Below are 15,657 nucleotides of genomic sequence, written 5' to 3'. Positions count from 1 at the left end.
CCATGGACAGATGGACAGATGCTCATAATTGAGTCACCCCGTATAAAAATAGCCTTAGGCCAATTCTGTAATCACCTGGATAAAACATAGTAAATAGCATATAAGTAAAAAACCTACAAGATGCAAATATGAAAGCCATACTGAAAAAAACAACAAAAAAAAAAAAAACCCCTATAAATGCCAGGAATTTTTCACCAATTAAGCAACCTGCTGTATGAATTAACGGAAGCTGAAAATGTGACTACAGTTGGTGAAAAATAACGGGAAGTTATAATAAGATATGTGATATAAAATGCTATGTGATTTTTTTTTTACCAACTTGGCACATGCAATGGATTGCCTATTTCATGAAACTGACATTCATGTGAACTTATATGCTGGCCTAATGTACTGTTAATCACCAAATTTCTCATGATTTTTTGACCAACTTATTTAGAATAGTAGACTGATTAGAATGTGAAGAATTCCATAAAATCATGGGTGCAGATGTACTCTATTTTCCCTGCTTGCCATGCTTGTGCGGGACACACTGGGTAAAGTGACCATATATGCAGGACACAGACATGTTTTATACACACTGTGTAACAGACTGTGGCATAGCTCTGTGAGCTAGACCACACAGAACCTGTGCAGACATAAACCTTGGTACCATTGATATACATGCATCTTATAGGTGGTTTAATGTTAATGGCATCAAATTTCCTGTGTTTATCACCGCAGGCTGATTAGTTGTAAAGAAACAATGTGAAATTACAATTATTTAAGTGATTTACTGTTAAGCACATGAAGTCTGATGTGGTCTTCACATCAAATGGGTACAGCAGACTGATCAAAATGTGAAGAATTCCATAAAATTATGGGTGATTACTGTACTTCCCTTGTAACTCTTGTGGCCACTCTTCTGCACTGGGCACACTGACCATGTATTCAGGGTAATGAGTGGGTTAGACAAACTGCTCAAAATAATCGCAGCTTCACAGGTCTGCCTGGAAATTCACATAATACAGGTAGACTTGGCCTATCGACATAAAACTTGGCACATGCTCAGGAAACTAATATGTCACGTATAATAAGGTTTAGATGTGTTAAAGTTATATAAACAGCTCAAAGTCCTAATTTAGCCATATGTATTTGAGGCCAAATAAATGTTACACATAAATCCATAATTGTAGCGGAAAGTTTGTCCAGCTTATACATGTACCACTGTGGGTTAACAAAATACTACTTTTTTTCTAATCAGGATTACAGCTGTGATAAGCAGGCTCTACACAACGTATATGTAAGTCGCTTTGTCAGCTGGGCCCCTGTCGTTGTTGGAAAGTCTATTAACTCATACTAGTATTAAGTCATATTTTATATTTAAAACTTTAGCGAAACCCAGCAGCCAATGCAGTTCTCTAAAGTCAAAGTATAACAGCGGCAGATTTAGTTCATATTTAATATAATGTTACACATTTTTTTTTAGGTTATACAAAACTGAAGATATAGTTTAAAGTTAGATCTGGTGATAAGTCTTAAACCAGTTTAGAACAACATTTTATGACATCTTATCTTGTAACATGGGCCATTCACTTAACAAGGATCCTTTGTACAAGAATGCATAAACACAAAATGTTGGAACCAATTTTGCGCTTGTCATGACACAGTTTTCAGATTTCTAAAAGTTACAACTGGTAGTGTAATATTTCACATAAATAGGAGAGATTATTTTAGGAAAGTATTCCTTCATATATGAACTTTTTAATAAATACCTAAAAAGCTGAGAGTATTGGTTTTTTTTTTTTTTTGATTTCAACAGGATGCTTAAAATTACATGTAGTCCACTAATACAATGACAGTTGTCAGTCTTGTGGCTGGAGAAAATGAAAGTGTCCTACAGTCTTTGGCTCAACCATAATGACAAATACAGTGTACATGTATATCCAAATGCTAAATGTTCGTCTTAGTTTTAATGATGATTGCATTTTATGATTTTAAAGCAAAGTAAAACATTCCCATCAGTGGCTGGATTTCTTATATCTTATTTCTAAAAATGAGAAATATATTATTTATAACATGGTAAACAGCTAAAAAAAAGTGGATTCAGAGGTAAATAATTACCACTTTGGTGCTAAAATATACAATTTTGCACAGCATCCTACCTTGTACCTCCCAAACAAACTTTCTAACAGAAATCACAGAATCAGACAAACTGTGCAAATTATTCATGGGCAAAATTTTACCATAATTATTCATAACTGTATTAATTAATTTACCTGTACCTGAAGCAACTTCATGATGTTGACCAGAACTGTGTAGGACTTCAGATAAACTGGCATGAAATTTATAACAGCAAATGTTATAGCATCCACCCTACAGTTTTATAAAACGAGGGTAATGATAGAGGGGCTCAAATTTTGTATGCCTTACCCAATTTCTTTCTGACTTCTGTAAATTATTGTATTAAAATATTTGGAGTTTGGAGGGGCTCTTTTTTCGTGATAAACATAACCTATTTGTTGAGTGCTAAAGACGTGGTAACGTTTTGTTTTATTACTAATGGACTGTTATATGGGGTCAGAGTTGAACAGAGGAAGTCAAAAATGTCACCCACTAGAGCCTCACCAGGCCTGGTCATCTCGGGTCAATCTGCACAGCCAGTCATTTTCTGAATTTGGTCAGACAAAATCAGACTTTGTTAACAGCCCAGACAAAAGGAAAGGTTAAATAATGGACAAAACCGGCCAGAACACGATGCAGACCCACAGAGAGATTCTTCTTCAAACCCATGTGAAGTTTGTCTTTAAAGCTGTACACTGAACCTTCCATTGTCTCATAAAGGAATACACAGATTGCAGCATAATGCCAAATCTGTGCCAAATTCCACTTTGATTCGGGTCAACGAATGTGTCTATAAGCTTCACAACTGTAAACACTGTTGTCACAGTTTGAACTGAGGATCTGGAAGTCAGGAATACAATACATTTATATATTTTCTTTCTTTGATGAAATAAAACCTTAATCTATATATAGAACTATTACTGTCCTGTAGTTTGGTACTGATGAGTAGAGAGTTTAAGATGCATATAACGATTCTGTCTACAAGCTTATACACATTTTCAAATTCACCCTAGAAACATTTTACATACATAGACTGTAGTTGATATCATAATTAAAAATGGGCTGAAAGGGTTGAGAAATAAAGCTATCATTTACAATTTACATGTAGATTCTTTAATTTTGCGTATTTGTTTCAGTAGCTTAGATGAGTTTAGCCAGAGTAAATTGGACAAAAGGCTGTGTTCAAGGTTAAAAGTTATGTGGATCTTTAAACATATTCATACTCAACAAAACTAAGAAAACTGAGAAAACATTAAAAAAGTGAAAAATAGATACTAAACATATTCATACAAAACAAAACTAAGAAATCAGTAAAAACGTAAAAAGATAATACTAAACATATTCATACAAAACAAAACGGAGAAATCATTAAAAATGTGGAAAAATAATACTAAACATATTCATACAAAACAAAACAGAGAAATCATTAAAAATGTGAAAAAATAATACTAAACATAATCATACAAAACAAAACGGAGAAATCATTAAAAATGTGAAAAAATAATACTAAACATAATCATACAAAACAAAACAGAGAAATCATTAAAAATGTGGAAAAATAACACTAAACATAATCATACAAAACAAAACTAAGAAATCATTAAAAATGTGAAAAAATAATACTACATATCTTCATACAAAACAAAACGGAGAAATCATTAAAAATGTGAAAAAATAATACTAAACATATTCATACAAAACAAAACGGAGAAATCATTAAAAATGTGAAAAAATGATACTGTGACTACACACAAATTCCATTTTTTTTCCCTTAACACAGCCATCATAAATGTACACATGCTGTTCAGTCCCTAAACATCAGTAATCTACGCAAGGTATCAAACTGTTTTCAATACATGTAGACTTAGTGATTGGTTAATTACACAAGGTGCATGTACATCGTGAATATGCTAAAGCAAGAAGAGCTAATGGGTGTGCAGATGAGTGCTTATGACCTTACGACGATTGTGTTACAAGGTCAAAGTATGGTCAGATCCGATGACCTGAGCAGACCCAAACCAAGGCTATTGGTTTCACTCCGATGCTGGTTTGTCACTACCCTCCTACCCCGCCTCCCCAAACCCACCCCGACAGTGGTGATTTAAGACAGTAACAATAAAACTTGAGACAACATTATAGCCTTTGAAGTTTTAACTGGGGTATAGCATTTATGGAATTTCCATAACTCTTTAACTTAATCAGCTGCTAAACTTCAACATGCTCTAATCCTGATGTGTCCGTATTAATACTGCTGAAATGGCACTGGGCTATAATCATTGATTCACTTGTTCAAACTTTATTAGTGGGTTGAATGCCATTAGCAAAAGCATCTGAGTGAAAAATGTATATTTTTCCCCTTAAATTAATTAGTGAATTAGATATAATTTCTTCAGTGAAGTTTACATTGCAAATGATACTGTTTCTATCAGAAAATTAAAAAGTTACTTTTTTTGCAGACAAAAATAATTTGAATGGAACAATGAAGCTGTCATTCAATGGAGGTAACTACCAGTTAACAGGACAGTCGATATAGCGTGTGACTTGCACTAATGCATAAAATCATTGTTTATGAATCAAATAATGGCCGCCAGTAGTCCTGTGTTGTTGATATGGACACAACAAAATAATTCTTAATGGTCAATAAAAACACTAAACCATATTTGTAACAACTATCAAATTAACGCATAACAGCACTTAACTGGAAATGTCAACATACTCCCAAAGTTAATATTACGAAATACAATATGAAAAACAATACGAAATACAATACAAAGTACAATACGAAATACAACGTGAAGTACAATATAAAGTACAATACAAAATACAATACAGCGTAATGACCCAGGAGCCTGTGAGTTCAAGTCCAGCTCATGCTGGCTTCCTCTCCGGCGGTAAGTGGGAAGGTCTGCTAGCAACCTGTGGATGGTCATGGGTTTCCCCCAGGCTCTGTTTCCACCCACCATAATGCTGGCCGCCGTCGTATAAGTGAAATATTCTTGAGTACGGCGTAAAACACCAGTCAAATAAATAAATATTCTGAACTAACAACTATTTCCATAACAAAAATCAATCAAATAATTTTACTACAATCAGCCCATAAATATAAGATTTTATTGTACCACTTGTCCGCTTCTTTAAATGAAGAAAACTGTGAGCATTTTAAAATGTTAGAGCTCCTGAGACACCTATGTGGCCACATAAGTATAATGCAATACTGCAAGTTTTATTATCTTACATTTTGTATCAAATTTACATTTTAGCACCTAAATTTTGCTTCCTAGTTGAAATGATTGACATTTGGTGTATAATAAATAGGTTATTGATTGAATACAGATTGGTGTAGACTCATTCTATTTTTTACTAAATAAAGCATGAATGGGGTTGTGAGCTTGCTTGCCACCACACAAAAATAGAACTCGTTCAACACTAGCCCATATTCATTCAATAACCTATAAGTAATTGTACCTAACCACTGTCCATCATAAATAAGCTAAGATCTAACTTCTCACCCAACAGCTGCTGACATGATCTGTGTGCAAAGCAATCTTCTTTCGAGATAACATCAACATACATGTAGCAGAGTTCAACAAAATGCATAAGGCCATTGTTAAAAACATGCTCGTTTGACGTAATCCTCAAAAAAATGGCCTTTCTCTACATATAATGTTTTTATTTGGAACTCTGACAGAAGTTTCTTTGTTCTCATAAAGGTTAACTCTTTTGTTCCTATCTTTTTCATTAAACAGAGTAAAAAAAGAGTAAAATTTCCTACTGTATTTTACAATATTTTACCAACAGAGTTGGCTACGCTCAAGAGGGAATTTTTTAAGGATGGCCTAAAGGTTTACAAAATATTTATTTATTTATTTATTTCATTGGTGTTTTACACCGTACTCAAGAGTATTTCACTTATACAATACCGGCCAGTATTATGGTGGGGAGAAACCAACCACAGCCTGGGAGAAACCCATGACCATCCGCAGGCTGCTGGCAGATCATATACAAAATAGTCTGTGGCTTGTAAATACATGTAGTCAGATGAGGTTCAGTTTATCAATTATTCATGCCTGATATAAAAATGTGAAAAATTGACAACCACATATAGCTGCTTTAGTCAGGCTAGTCCCTTCTGTCCTTGTAGTAATCAACCATATGGATTAAATCCCTCTAGAGAGAGGACATAATAAAGATGATTACAGCAATAGGCTAATGAGCTTTGTAGTACAGTGATGTGCCCACTGCAGCCTTATCCATTCTACCTACATTCATAGGTAGAACTTACATGTACATGTATATAAGATCTGACACAGATCACACCCAGTTACCTTTGATTTCAAATTGCAGATATTTATATCGGGCAACTATGTGGTTTTGCTAACGGCACTGGTAGATTATCAATAATCTACCTTTTACAGTGATTAAAAATTTATATCGTAAAATAGTGAAATCTCTCTGTGACCAACCATAATATACATAGAACCAGCCTCTTATTGATAAGCAAAGTCCCTCCTGGAGTCAGATTCAAATACTTTCTGAATTCAAAATGTTATCCTCTACACTGACAATTCCTTCCAAACCAATTCTTACTCCAACAGAGAATTACATCTTAACGACGAAAGAATAAACATATAATTAAGAGTGATTTCGAATGAAACAGTCTCATAAGGAAAGTACTCCATACTCAAGGTTATACAGTGGTTAGGGTTATCGATGGAAAAAACTACAACACTGCGGCATGAGAGAAACCATGTACATGTAGCTCCCTTTGTCAGGTGTATCCGACAAACAAATCTCCTGATGTGAATGAGGTTTCAGCCAAACCTGAGGAAGCTGGGCTAAGTCTGACCATGTGACCTTTAACCAATAGAGGACACATGGTTCCTAAGGTCGTGGGTTTCCCTCCGGCTCTGCCCGCTTTCCTCCAACCATATTGCAATGAGTGATATATTCTTCAGTACGGCTAAAACCACAAACCTTTGGCGACTTACTAACAAGCATTTCCGTGTTTGGCCCTCAGGCTTGCAGAGAAAATATGTGGTCGCTTCAAAGGAGTTTCACTTTCACATTTACACACATACATGCACATGTACAATAATACCTTCATACAGTACTTACATGATCCTCCTGTCTCTTGTAAGATCCCATCATCATCCAGATCAAAGTCATCACTGTAGCCTAGCAGTGCCATCTGGAAGGCTTAGTCCTCAACACTAGTAACAAGGGAGGTAAATCACCACTAACCCCAGACGACCATCTCCTTCTGAGAATTCACCTGCAACGTTATGGAAATTTTTTTTTTCTGGTACAAAATATCAATTATAACTGTTGAAAGAAATATAAAGATTTAGTGCCATGACTCTGGTATATATGAATCAAACTTTAGTATATCAAATGCAAATGAAAAATTTATCTTAAATTTTAGCCAGGGTAAGTGAAATATAAGCACCAGCATTTTGAAACAAGACAAGATATTTAACGTCTAAATATCAAACAATTTATTTGATCGGTGTTTATAGTCAATATTCCACTAATACATGACGGCGGCCAGCATTATGGTGGGAGCACTGGAAACCCACGACCATCCGCAGGTTGTTTTAAATATTATAAGTACACGTACAAGTGACAGCAACATGACATACAAATGCGAAAGTCAAAATGGTAAGTCAATTCCAGGTAACTGCATTTCCTAACAGAAATTCAATGTCTACACATCAAACAAGCAGCAGTCTTAAAAATAACTGATTTTCATGTGAGACATTAACTTGTAACTGACAAATCTTAATGCAAACATCAAAATGGAAAGTGATTATCAGGTATTAGTAAAAACAGCAAGTGAATCACTTAACTGTAAACATCAAACAATCTGAGTCTCCTGTATTTCTAAGTGAGTGTTAAAACACGACATCCAAATGTCAAAATGGAGAGTAAAATCCAACCACTTGTATTTCCATTCGAAATTCAAGGTAGAGGTACTTAAATCCAAATCCATTCAACATTCAGACAACTGCCAGAAAGTGTACTGTGTACATGTATTTCCAGAACAGAGTTTCTGTGCTCAAATAAAGGCAACAGATATGAACGAAGGCACCAATTCTCCAGATATGAGACACAAAACGTTATAAAGCTGTTAGGAAAGGTATAACTCAATCACACCTGGGTCACACGTGATTGCATGTACATGTAGCTCCACAAACACTTATATATCAACAGGTAAACTGACGAGATTATTATTCACCTGTATACAGGTAAATCTATTGTAAGAACACTGCATGCTAGCATTACTTGGGTTCTGCTTGAATCGCAATCATCAACCCCTCTGGCCAGAATACAAGCATGTAGCTGTTCTGCTAAATCCCACTCATTATAATAAATACCTGTACAGGTAGAAAGGTGCAATAACACTTTGCCAGTGTTAACAAAGGAATGTTTGGGGGTATTAGGCTTATACATGTTCTCCACAGGACTGATTCAAAACTTCCACTTGAGATCTGGAAGGGTGGGGGGAACATGTTTACCGTAAACATTATGATAATATGTAATGCAACATAAACAGGTTCCTGCAATCAGATGATGTTTATAGCTATGTCTGAGGTCGTGTACACTCCAAATGAACAGAAGGGAAGTGAACATTCCCCAATCTATCTATATACCAGGGACCTCTTTCACAAAGCTTCTCAAGTCAATTTTTTACAACTTTTCTCGTAAATAATGTTGTTTTATTAAGGCACAATAGCCCAGACATTGCCTTTTACAAAAAAAAAGTTATAAAAAGAGAAATATGAGTTTACAGGTTTTGTGAAAGAGGTTCTAGTACTCTTAGATTTGGCTGCACAATGTAACAATTGAATTAATTAAGGCTTAAGGATTAACTGATTTAACTTTTATACTCTCTCCCAAGTTACATGTACACTGCAACTTTTTTAATATGAAGATTGGCTATTATGTTCTGCACCAAGTGAAAAGTTATTTCCACGCTTCGCTTTGTTATAATAGTTTCAAGCACCCAAGTCATCAAGGATCAAACATACATATAGCTTGTCCTTCTCCTGAAGCTGACCTGTTACATGTGCAACAGTACTCAGATTTGACTCCACAAAGCAACAAAGGACTTAAGGCCCAAAAGTGGAAAATGTATATAATAAGTGCATCCAGAAAGCACAGATTTTGACAGATATGCACTGGCATAGGATTTGTTATAATTTCAACTCATCTGATCCAAAATTAGGTTCAAATCTGTAAAATTATAACTCTAATACCCTAATTCTGCAACATTTTCAACCACCACTACGACCAATATTTTGAAACCTTCTGAGAGAACTACATGTTTGAAAAGTAGAGAAATAATCTGCACAGTTGTCTGAAGCTTGCGGTGTCACTGACACAAATAAATCATTTTTGGTGCCATTTTCATCATAACACTAAACCATGCCTAAATTCCTCTGAAACAAGTGCTTTAGTGGTTGAAAAGTTTGAAGATTTACAGTTTTGGGTTTCAGCTCTACACTGCATGAGCGTAGAAGTCCTAAACATGGACACCTGCACTTATGCCTACATCGGTATCATATACAAATACATTATATGAGCAGAAGTACTACAGGTATTCTTTGTCTCATCCCATGCTGGGTAGTAAGTGGTATCATTGTCATATTTGTATATAAAACTTACAGACAAGGAGAAAGTTTGTGTAGATAGGACCTGTTTAAACTGATCAGTTTTTATAGGTATGAGAAAATCAGTTGAAATGCCAACAGAACACAGTTAGCCATACTGCTACAAATGGTTGAGTGTTTTTCTCCCCAAGGGCTTTGGTAACAGCATACTAACAATATCCAATAGGTAATACTACACACTAGGTTGACAGTGTTTATATTTCATTCATTCAACTTTTTTCTAAGAAATTGCTTAAAACAAAAAATTCCAATAAAAATTCTTAGGGCAATTTTTTTTCATGCATGTTAACAAAAAAGAAGAAAACAAGAACAAGTCTTTTGTTTTATGTTTATATATTGCTATGGAACTTTCATTTAATACACTAGGACAAAAATATTTACTGTTTATATGAAAAACCAATGAAGGTCTTGTAATCCAAAACACTAGGCAATTCCACAATCCATTTTTGACCATACCAGTGAAAAGCAGATATTGTAAGCTGGTCCTTTCTATTTCATGGTTCAGGAAATTTGTCTTAGTACTATGATACTTGATAGATGTTCATAATGCAAACTAACAGGATCCAAAAGAAATTTATGGAGTTATAGGAGGCCCTATACATTCTTATACAACACTTATATTACGGTAGTTTATGTGTTTATTTTTAAACAAGTCTGTTCAATTTACATTTGTAAAATTGTTATGACTGTTTTTGTCTTTTTTTTTCAATTTTCACTATGTTTTGACCCCAGCTGTTATCAAGTGTGTAACTGGGCCATATAAGCCTGTTGAGTTTCAAGACATTGCAAATTTTTTATAGTCTTGAGAATGACCCAATATGGAATGAACTTGGGTATTCCACTTTAGGTGCAGACACTAAACCACTCTTCTGAATAACTTATGTGAAAGTGGGGATTTTTGTGGGTGTTACGGTGTCCATTATACCTGCATGCCCTCAGAAGTTAAAAGTTTTGGTGCATGTTACAGCATGTTGAAGGTCTGAGAGGGTACATTGTAGCATAAACACACATCTCCACCTTGAACCAAGTCCGTTCCTGTTTACTGTAGTTCTTAAACCTCTTCACATGTTTGCAGTGTGTTTGTTAAACATATTGTGAAAGCATTATTCTATTTGGGCTGCTGTTAAAAAAAAATTTTTTATTGGAAAGCCTGAAACTGGCCAATCCAACCAATGTAGCTTTGTCTCCAAAATCAAAATAAAACTGTATTAATGTCACTGAAAGTTACTCTTTTATATGTGAAAAGGTTGAGGAACTGAGGAAGTAATATGTATTGGAAAACGAGACTGTGTAAGAGTAAGCTTGAAAGACCACAGGAATCATTAACAATCATTTGAAAGAACTCTTCATTTGAATGAAACTAATTCCTTTAGGAGATGATGAACATTGTAAAACGTAAGATAAATACAACATGAAAGTGATTGGATCATCACTGGATTTGCATTTTATGAAAGTGAAACATTCTAGAAAAAAAACAAAACCATGTGAATTCATCCTGGGTCAACAATATTACCATTATCATCAGTGTTAAAAAATAACATGGCGGCGCTTTCCATTTTACTGATGCGAGCCACTTGGCTTACTTTGAACTGAGATATACATCAACACAAAAATAAAAATTGTTTGAGCATCCAGAAAATATTGTGAAAAGACATGGTAAAGCAGATCCTATAAACATTGTGCCCAATAGGGCATTGCTCATTAGCTTCATCCTTACCACATCTTGCGTTATTTCATAATGCTATCTGAAGCTGACAAAGTGACCAAATGCCATATACCCTGGAGCTACATGTACAGCTAGGAGAGTGTTGTTAAATTATTAAAATATTTTTTATTGACCAAACCTAGAGTTAACAAACTTGATCAATTTCATTATTTCTCTGCAGGTCAATAGTATAGCCCATGTGAACAACAGGCACACCTTAGTTAAGGTGGGTGGTATTAGACTCTTATACAAACACTATAGCATATCCAGGTAAGCTATAAACACCTGAACCCTTAATCCAGGTATTAACGAGCACAGGTACATATGGCTCAATGCCAAGGCGTCTTCAATGAGCATAGTGTACTTACAAACACAGTCAACCTTCTCAGGGTTACCTGTAACTAAAGTCTCCCCTTTAATTTTAGGATATCAATAGGGTAATTAACTGTATTTTTGTACCTGTAAACACCTGAAATAATTACAGGTTAATACCTAGGAATTTAAGGTCACTTCGTTAGCGTTCATCAACTTTTAAGAGAATTACTCATAACATTTCAAAATAAATAATGGTCTGCATGTTACTTTTAACCGTATTCGGTCCAATACATGCACACACATAACTGATGACGTCTTAATAAAATGTGCAGCTTTTGATGTATACATTCAATCATATACATATACATACTCTATGTAATCCTATCTTCCTTGAGAAGATCAGCTAGTCAGACCATTAAGATATAAATTCTTAACCAAGATTCTTATCACTGTTTACCTTGTCATGAACCGGATATTGAATACAACTGATGTGTTTGTGTTAGCTTATCTACCCACTGGTTATAACAGACATTTGACCTCACCAGTCCATCAGACTTAATTTGACTAAAATCACCGCAATAGCCTGGTACATTAATGTGTATAAACTACTCCGATGAACTGACGATGTGCACAACAAACTTAACTCATCCATTTCTTTCACCAAAATTTTCACCAGAAATATAAATTTGGTTTATTTGTTAGCCAACATCAGTTTTATTTTGTGTCTTATGGGTGAGAAATGGAATAAAAATAAAATTGAAAATCCACCTTTTTATTTTGTGCGATCCTGATGTTTTTCTGATTTTCCTGTTTTCCCAGGTTAAATATGACTTCCAACAGTGAAAATTGCAGGGAGAGTTCATATTTTCCACAAATTAAATCTTTTTTCTTAGATGAAGCTCTACCTTCTATTTAATCGCTAGTTCTCTTGTTTGTTTGGCGTTTCAAACCTTGCTAAAGATTGTATAACCGTTAAGCCAAGATCGCCCATGCCAGGCATTGGGACGATCTTGGATCTTGGATCTTCGATGCAGTCATTAATATCATATCACTCTGGTAACATATCAGTGATCACATACAATCAGATAATAAGCCTAAAATGTAATAGGGGGGCCTCCGTGGCTCACTTGGTTAACGCACTAGCGCAGCGTAATGACCCAGGAGTCTCTCACCAATGCAGTCGCTGCGAGTTCAAGGCCAGCTCATGCTGGCTTCCTCTCCGGCCGTACGTGGGAACGTCCGTCAGTAACCTGCGGATGGTCTTGGGTTTCCCATGGGCTCTGCCCGGTTTCCTCCCACCATAATGTTGGTCGCTGTCGTATAAGTGAAATATTCTTGAGTACAGTGTAAAACACCAATCAAATAAATAAATAAATAAATAAAATGTAATAACACCATACTCTCTGGCAACATTAGAGACCACATAACATGCTATTCAGGACTTTGATGCTCTTCTATAATATAACTCAAATTTTGTTTCTGTAAAACGCAATTTTGTTTCTCTTGTTCAATGATTTTACTCAAAGCAAATGTACATAGATGTGACAATAACTCAAATGTCAGATGATATCCCAGTCAGAAGGTATCCCCACACATGTAGACTATAGAAAAATATATCAGACACAGAGATGAACAAGCAAATCTAATGACTGTTTCTATGGAGCATCATTTATTAGATTGGATTCAAAACTGGGTCATTAATGACATCTTTGAATGGACTGAACACACTATGTACCTGTACACACTATGTACCTGTACCTAAACAGGCTACACATAAGATTTACTGGGTGTTAAGATGACGTTAATTGCTATCAGGTACGTCGTAGACCGACGTTGATTCATTGAAGAACTGGTCCGAGATGGCTGTAGCGTTAGGTTTGGTAAAATTATGTGCAGCCATAGAGGGACCCAAACCAATGTCTGAGGGCATTCCTTTAAAAAAACTGATGTGGTTGCAGTGTATGACAGTGTTTGAATCAAAAATTATCGATCAAATACAGCGATGGTCTGGTATTTTCTAGGCCACATGGGTCCAAGATTCCTAGGTTATACTCAAAGCGAACGACTGTACTGACAGCCTCAACATATTTGACAGGGCTGGTATCTGCATCAAGTTTTTAAATGGGGCGCGATCTGGCGCTGGTTAGAGGCTGTCGTTGGCTGAACCAAATTTTTGCCAAACCTAAGTGCAATCTAGGATTGCATTGAAGGACCTGCTTCTCACGATGAACATCTGAGGAGAACAAATATAACATGTGAACCTCAGTGAATTCTTCGCTCTGTGTTCCCTTTTTTACGTACTACCGAAACACAAGACAGAATTATTTCAACGTACTTATAGCCCACACTGACACAAGTTATAGGATATTTACTCTAGTGACCTGAATTTTTGGCGTCCAGTTGCTTGGTAACTGTTTCAGCGAGAAGTGAACACCGGTCTGTGAGAGAGCTAACTTGATAGCTTTAAGTGCAAAACAATTATTGAAAATATATGTCCACAGGAAAGGCAGAATTCGAAGGACGATAAAGATAATTCAACGCAATACTCACGCGCTCTGTACAGTGTTTGCAAACAAATCCACAACCCGCGCTGGGCCTGTCAAGTCATGTTCCCGGTGGTTTGATAGGCCGGAAGTCGTGTTGAAGAATTAGCCTCGCTCTGGATTTAGGTGTGTGACGCGTACATTTCTAATGCATGCACCGCTCTCAAATCTTCAAGATTAAAATAATAACAATTTAATAAAACACTTTAACCTTGAGGTTTTCGCTTATGACGAAATAAACAGTGCCAGTTACAACACATGATATTTGCATGACATTGGGTTACGATTTTCTATGTGGTTAATGTAAATCATAGGGTGTACCTTTCAATCAAGACGTGTAGATACGTTTGATTGTTTGATAAACATGATTTTTCTGCAAATTCATTTTGGTTATTGGCTCGTGTCAGAAATAAGGGGAACAAACATGTTTAGTCTTGAGGCCAATTAATTTAATACACCTGATGCTTTGTCACACTGCAACGTTGGCAAGTAGACCTACCACTGCCGGTCACGTTCACATACACAGAAAAAGTATACCTGCATATCATGGGGGTAGAATACAGCGCTGCATGACGGCACCATATTCAGTCAGGCTACGTACGGTACTAAGATGACCAGGGAGATATAACGTGGCAGATTGGTGGTGATGAAGCATGCCGCTGAGTAACTCTCCCAGCCCGAGGGTCCAGAGACCACCTAGGCCCGAAATTTCACGCAATTCAGAAAACCGGAGACTTGTTTTAGCCTTTACGTGATTTCTGGTCGCTAAAATTATTATACATGCACAATGAACTGGGTTTGTTTTTTTTTCCAAGGGAACGTCATATAACTTGGGTGAATTAACGGAATGTATATATCTCCATGCAATAGGCGGCCCAGGGGCAGCCTGCTCGGGCCGGCAGTTCTGGCTTTGCAGATAACCGATTTCTTTTGACCCAACGTATGATATATAGAGTAGCCGCAAGATAACGTATATACGGATGGTTTATAAATGTATATAGTTTTTGTTCAAATATTCATGTTTAATAACCTTAGTGTAGTTTCGTATAAGGATTGCCTCTCAAAAACAATCTGTTAAATTTAACAGGAAGTTCTTGTCTGTGTGATGTTAAAATGTATAAATTCTGATATTACAGCAAATTATTCTGATAAAAGACAGCACCCACATTTTCTATTAATTCAGTACCAAAGTCGCATTATACTAACAAGACATTTTCTTGAGTATGCGACATAGTATTACGTTAAAAATGCAGAATACATTTTAGTATCACTCTGACAAACTTTTTGTTACAATTAACAGATTAATATTTCTGAGAGAGGGGTC

General features: G+C 35.8%; 1 protein-coding gene across 2 annotated transcripts in view; it reads right to left on the bottom strand.

The window, feature by feature from the left end:
* Positions 1-14,414, bottom strand: part of LOC135480335 (serine/arginine repetitive matrix protein 2-like) — a 42,013-nt gene extending 27,599 nt beyond the window's left edge. Inside the window, exons 1-2 of one of the 2 annotated variants that reach the window (XM_064760158.1) lie at positions 14,341-14,414; positions 7,216-7,372 (exon numbers count right to left, since the gene is read on the bottom strand). In XM_064760158.1, the coding sequence (XP_064616228.1) occupies positions 7,216-7,288 (73 nt within the window). In that variant the 5' untranslated portion in view covers positions 7,289-7,372; positions 14,341-14,414. Of the gene's footprint in view, positions 1-7,215; positions 7,373-8,253; positions 8,412-14,340 lie in introns of those variants that run through there. The other variant, XM_064760159.1, reaches the window with a different exon arrangement.
* Positions 14,415-15,657: the final 1,243 nt, after the last annotated feature.

This window comes from Liolophura sinensis, chromosome 13 (assembly GCF_032854445.1).
Source record: "Liolophura sinensis isolate JHLJ2023 chromosome 13, CUHK_Ljap_v2, whole genome shotgun sequence".
Taxonomy (NCBI): Eukaryota; Metazoa; Mollusca; class Polyplacophora; order Chitonida; family Chitonidae; genus Liolophura; species Liolophura sinensis.
Note: the sequence above shows the minus strand (reverse complement) of the source record. Positions and strands in the feature narration are given on the sequence as shown.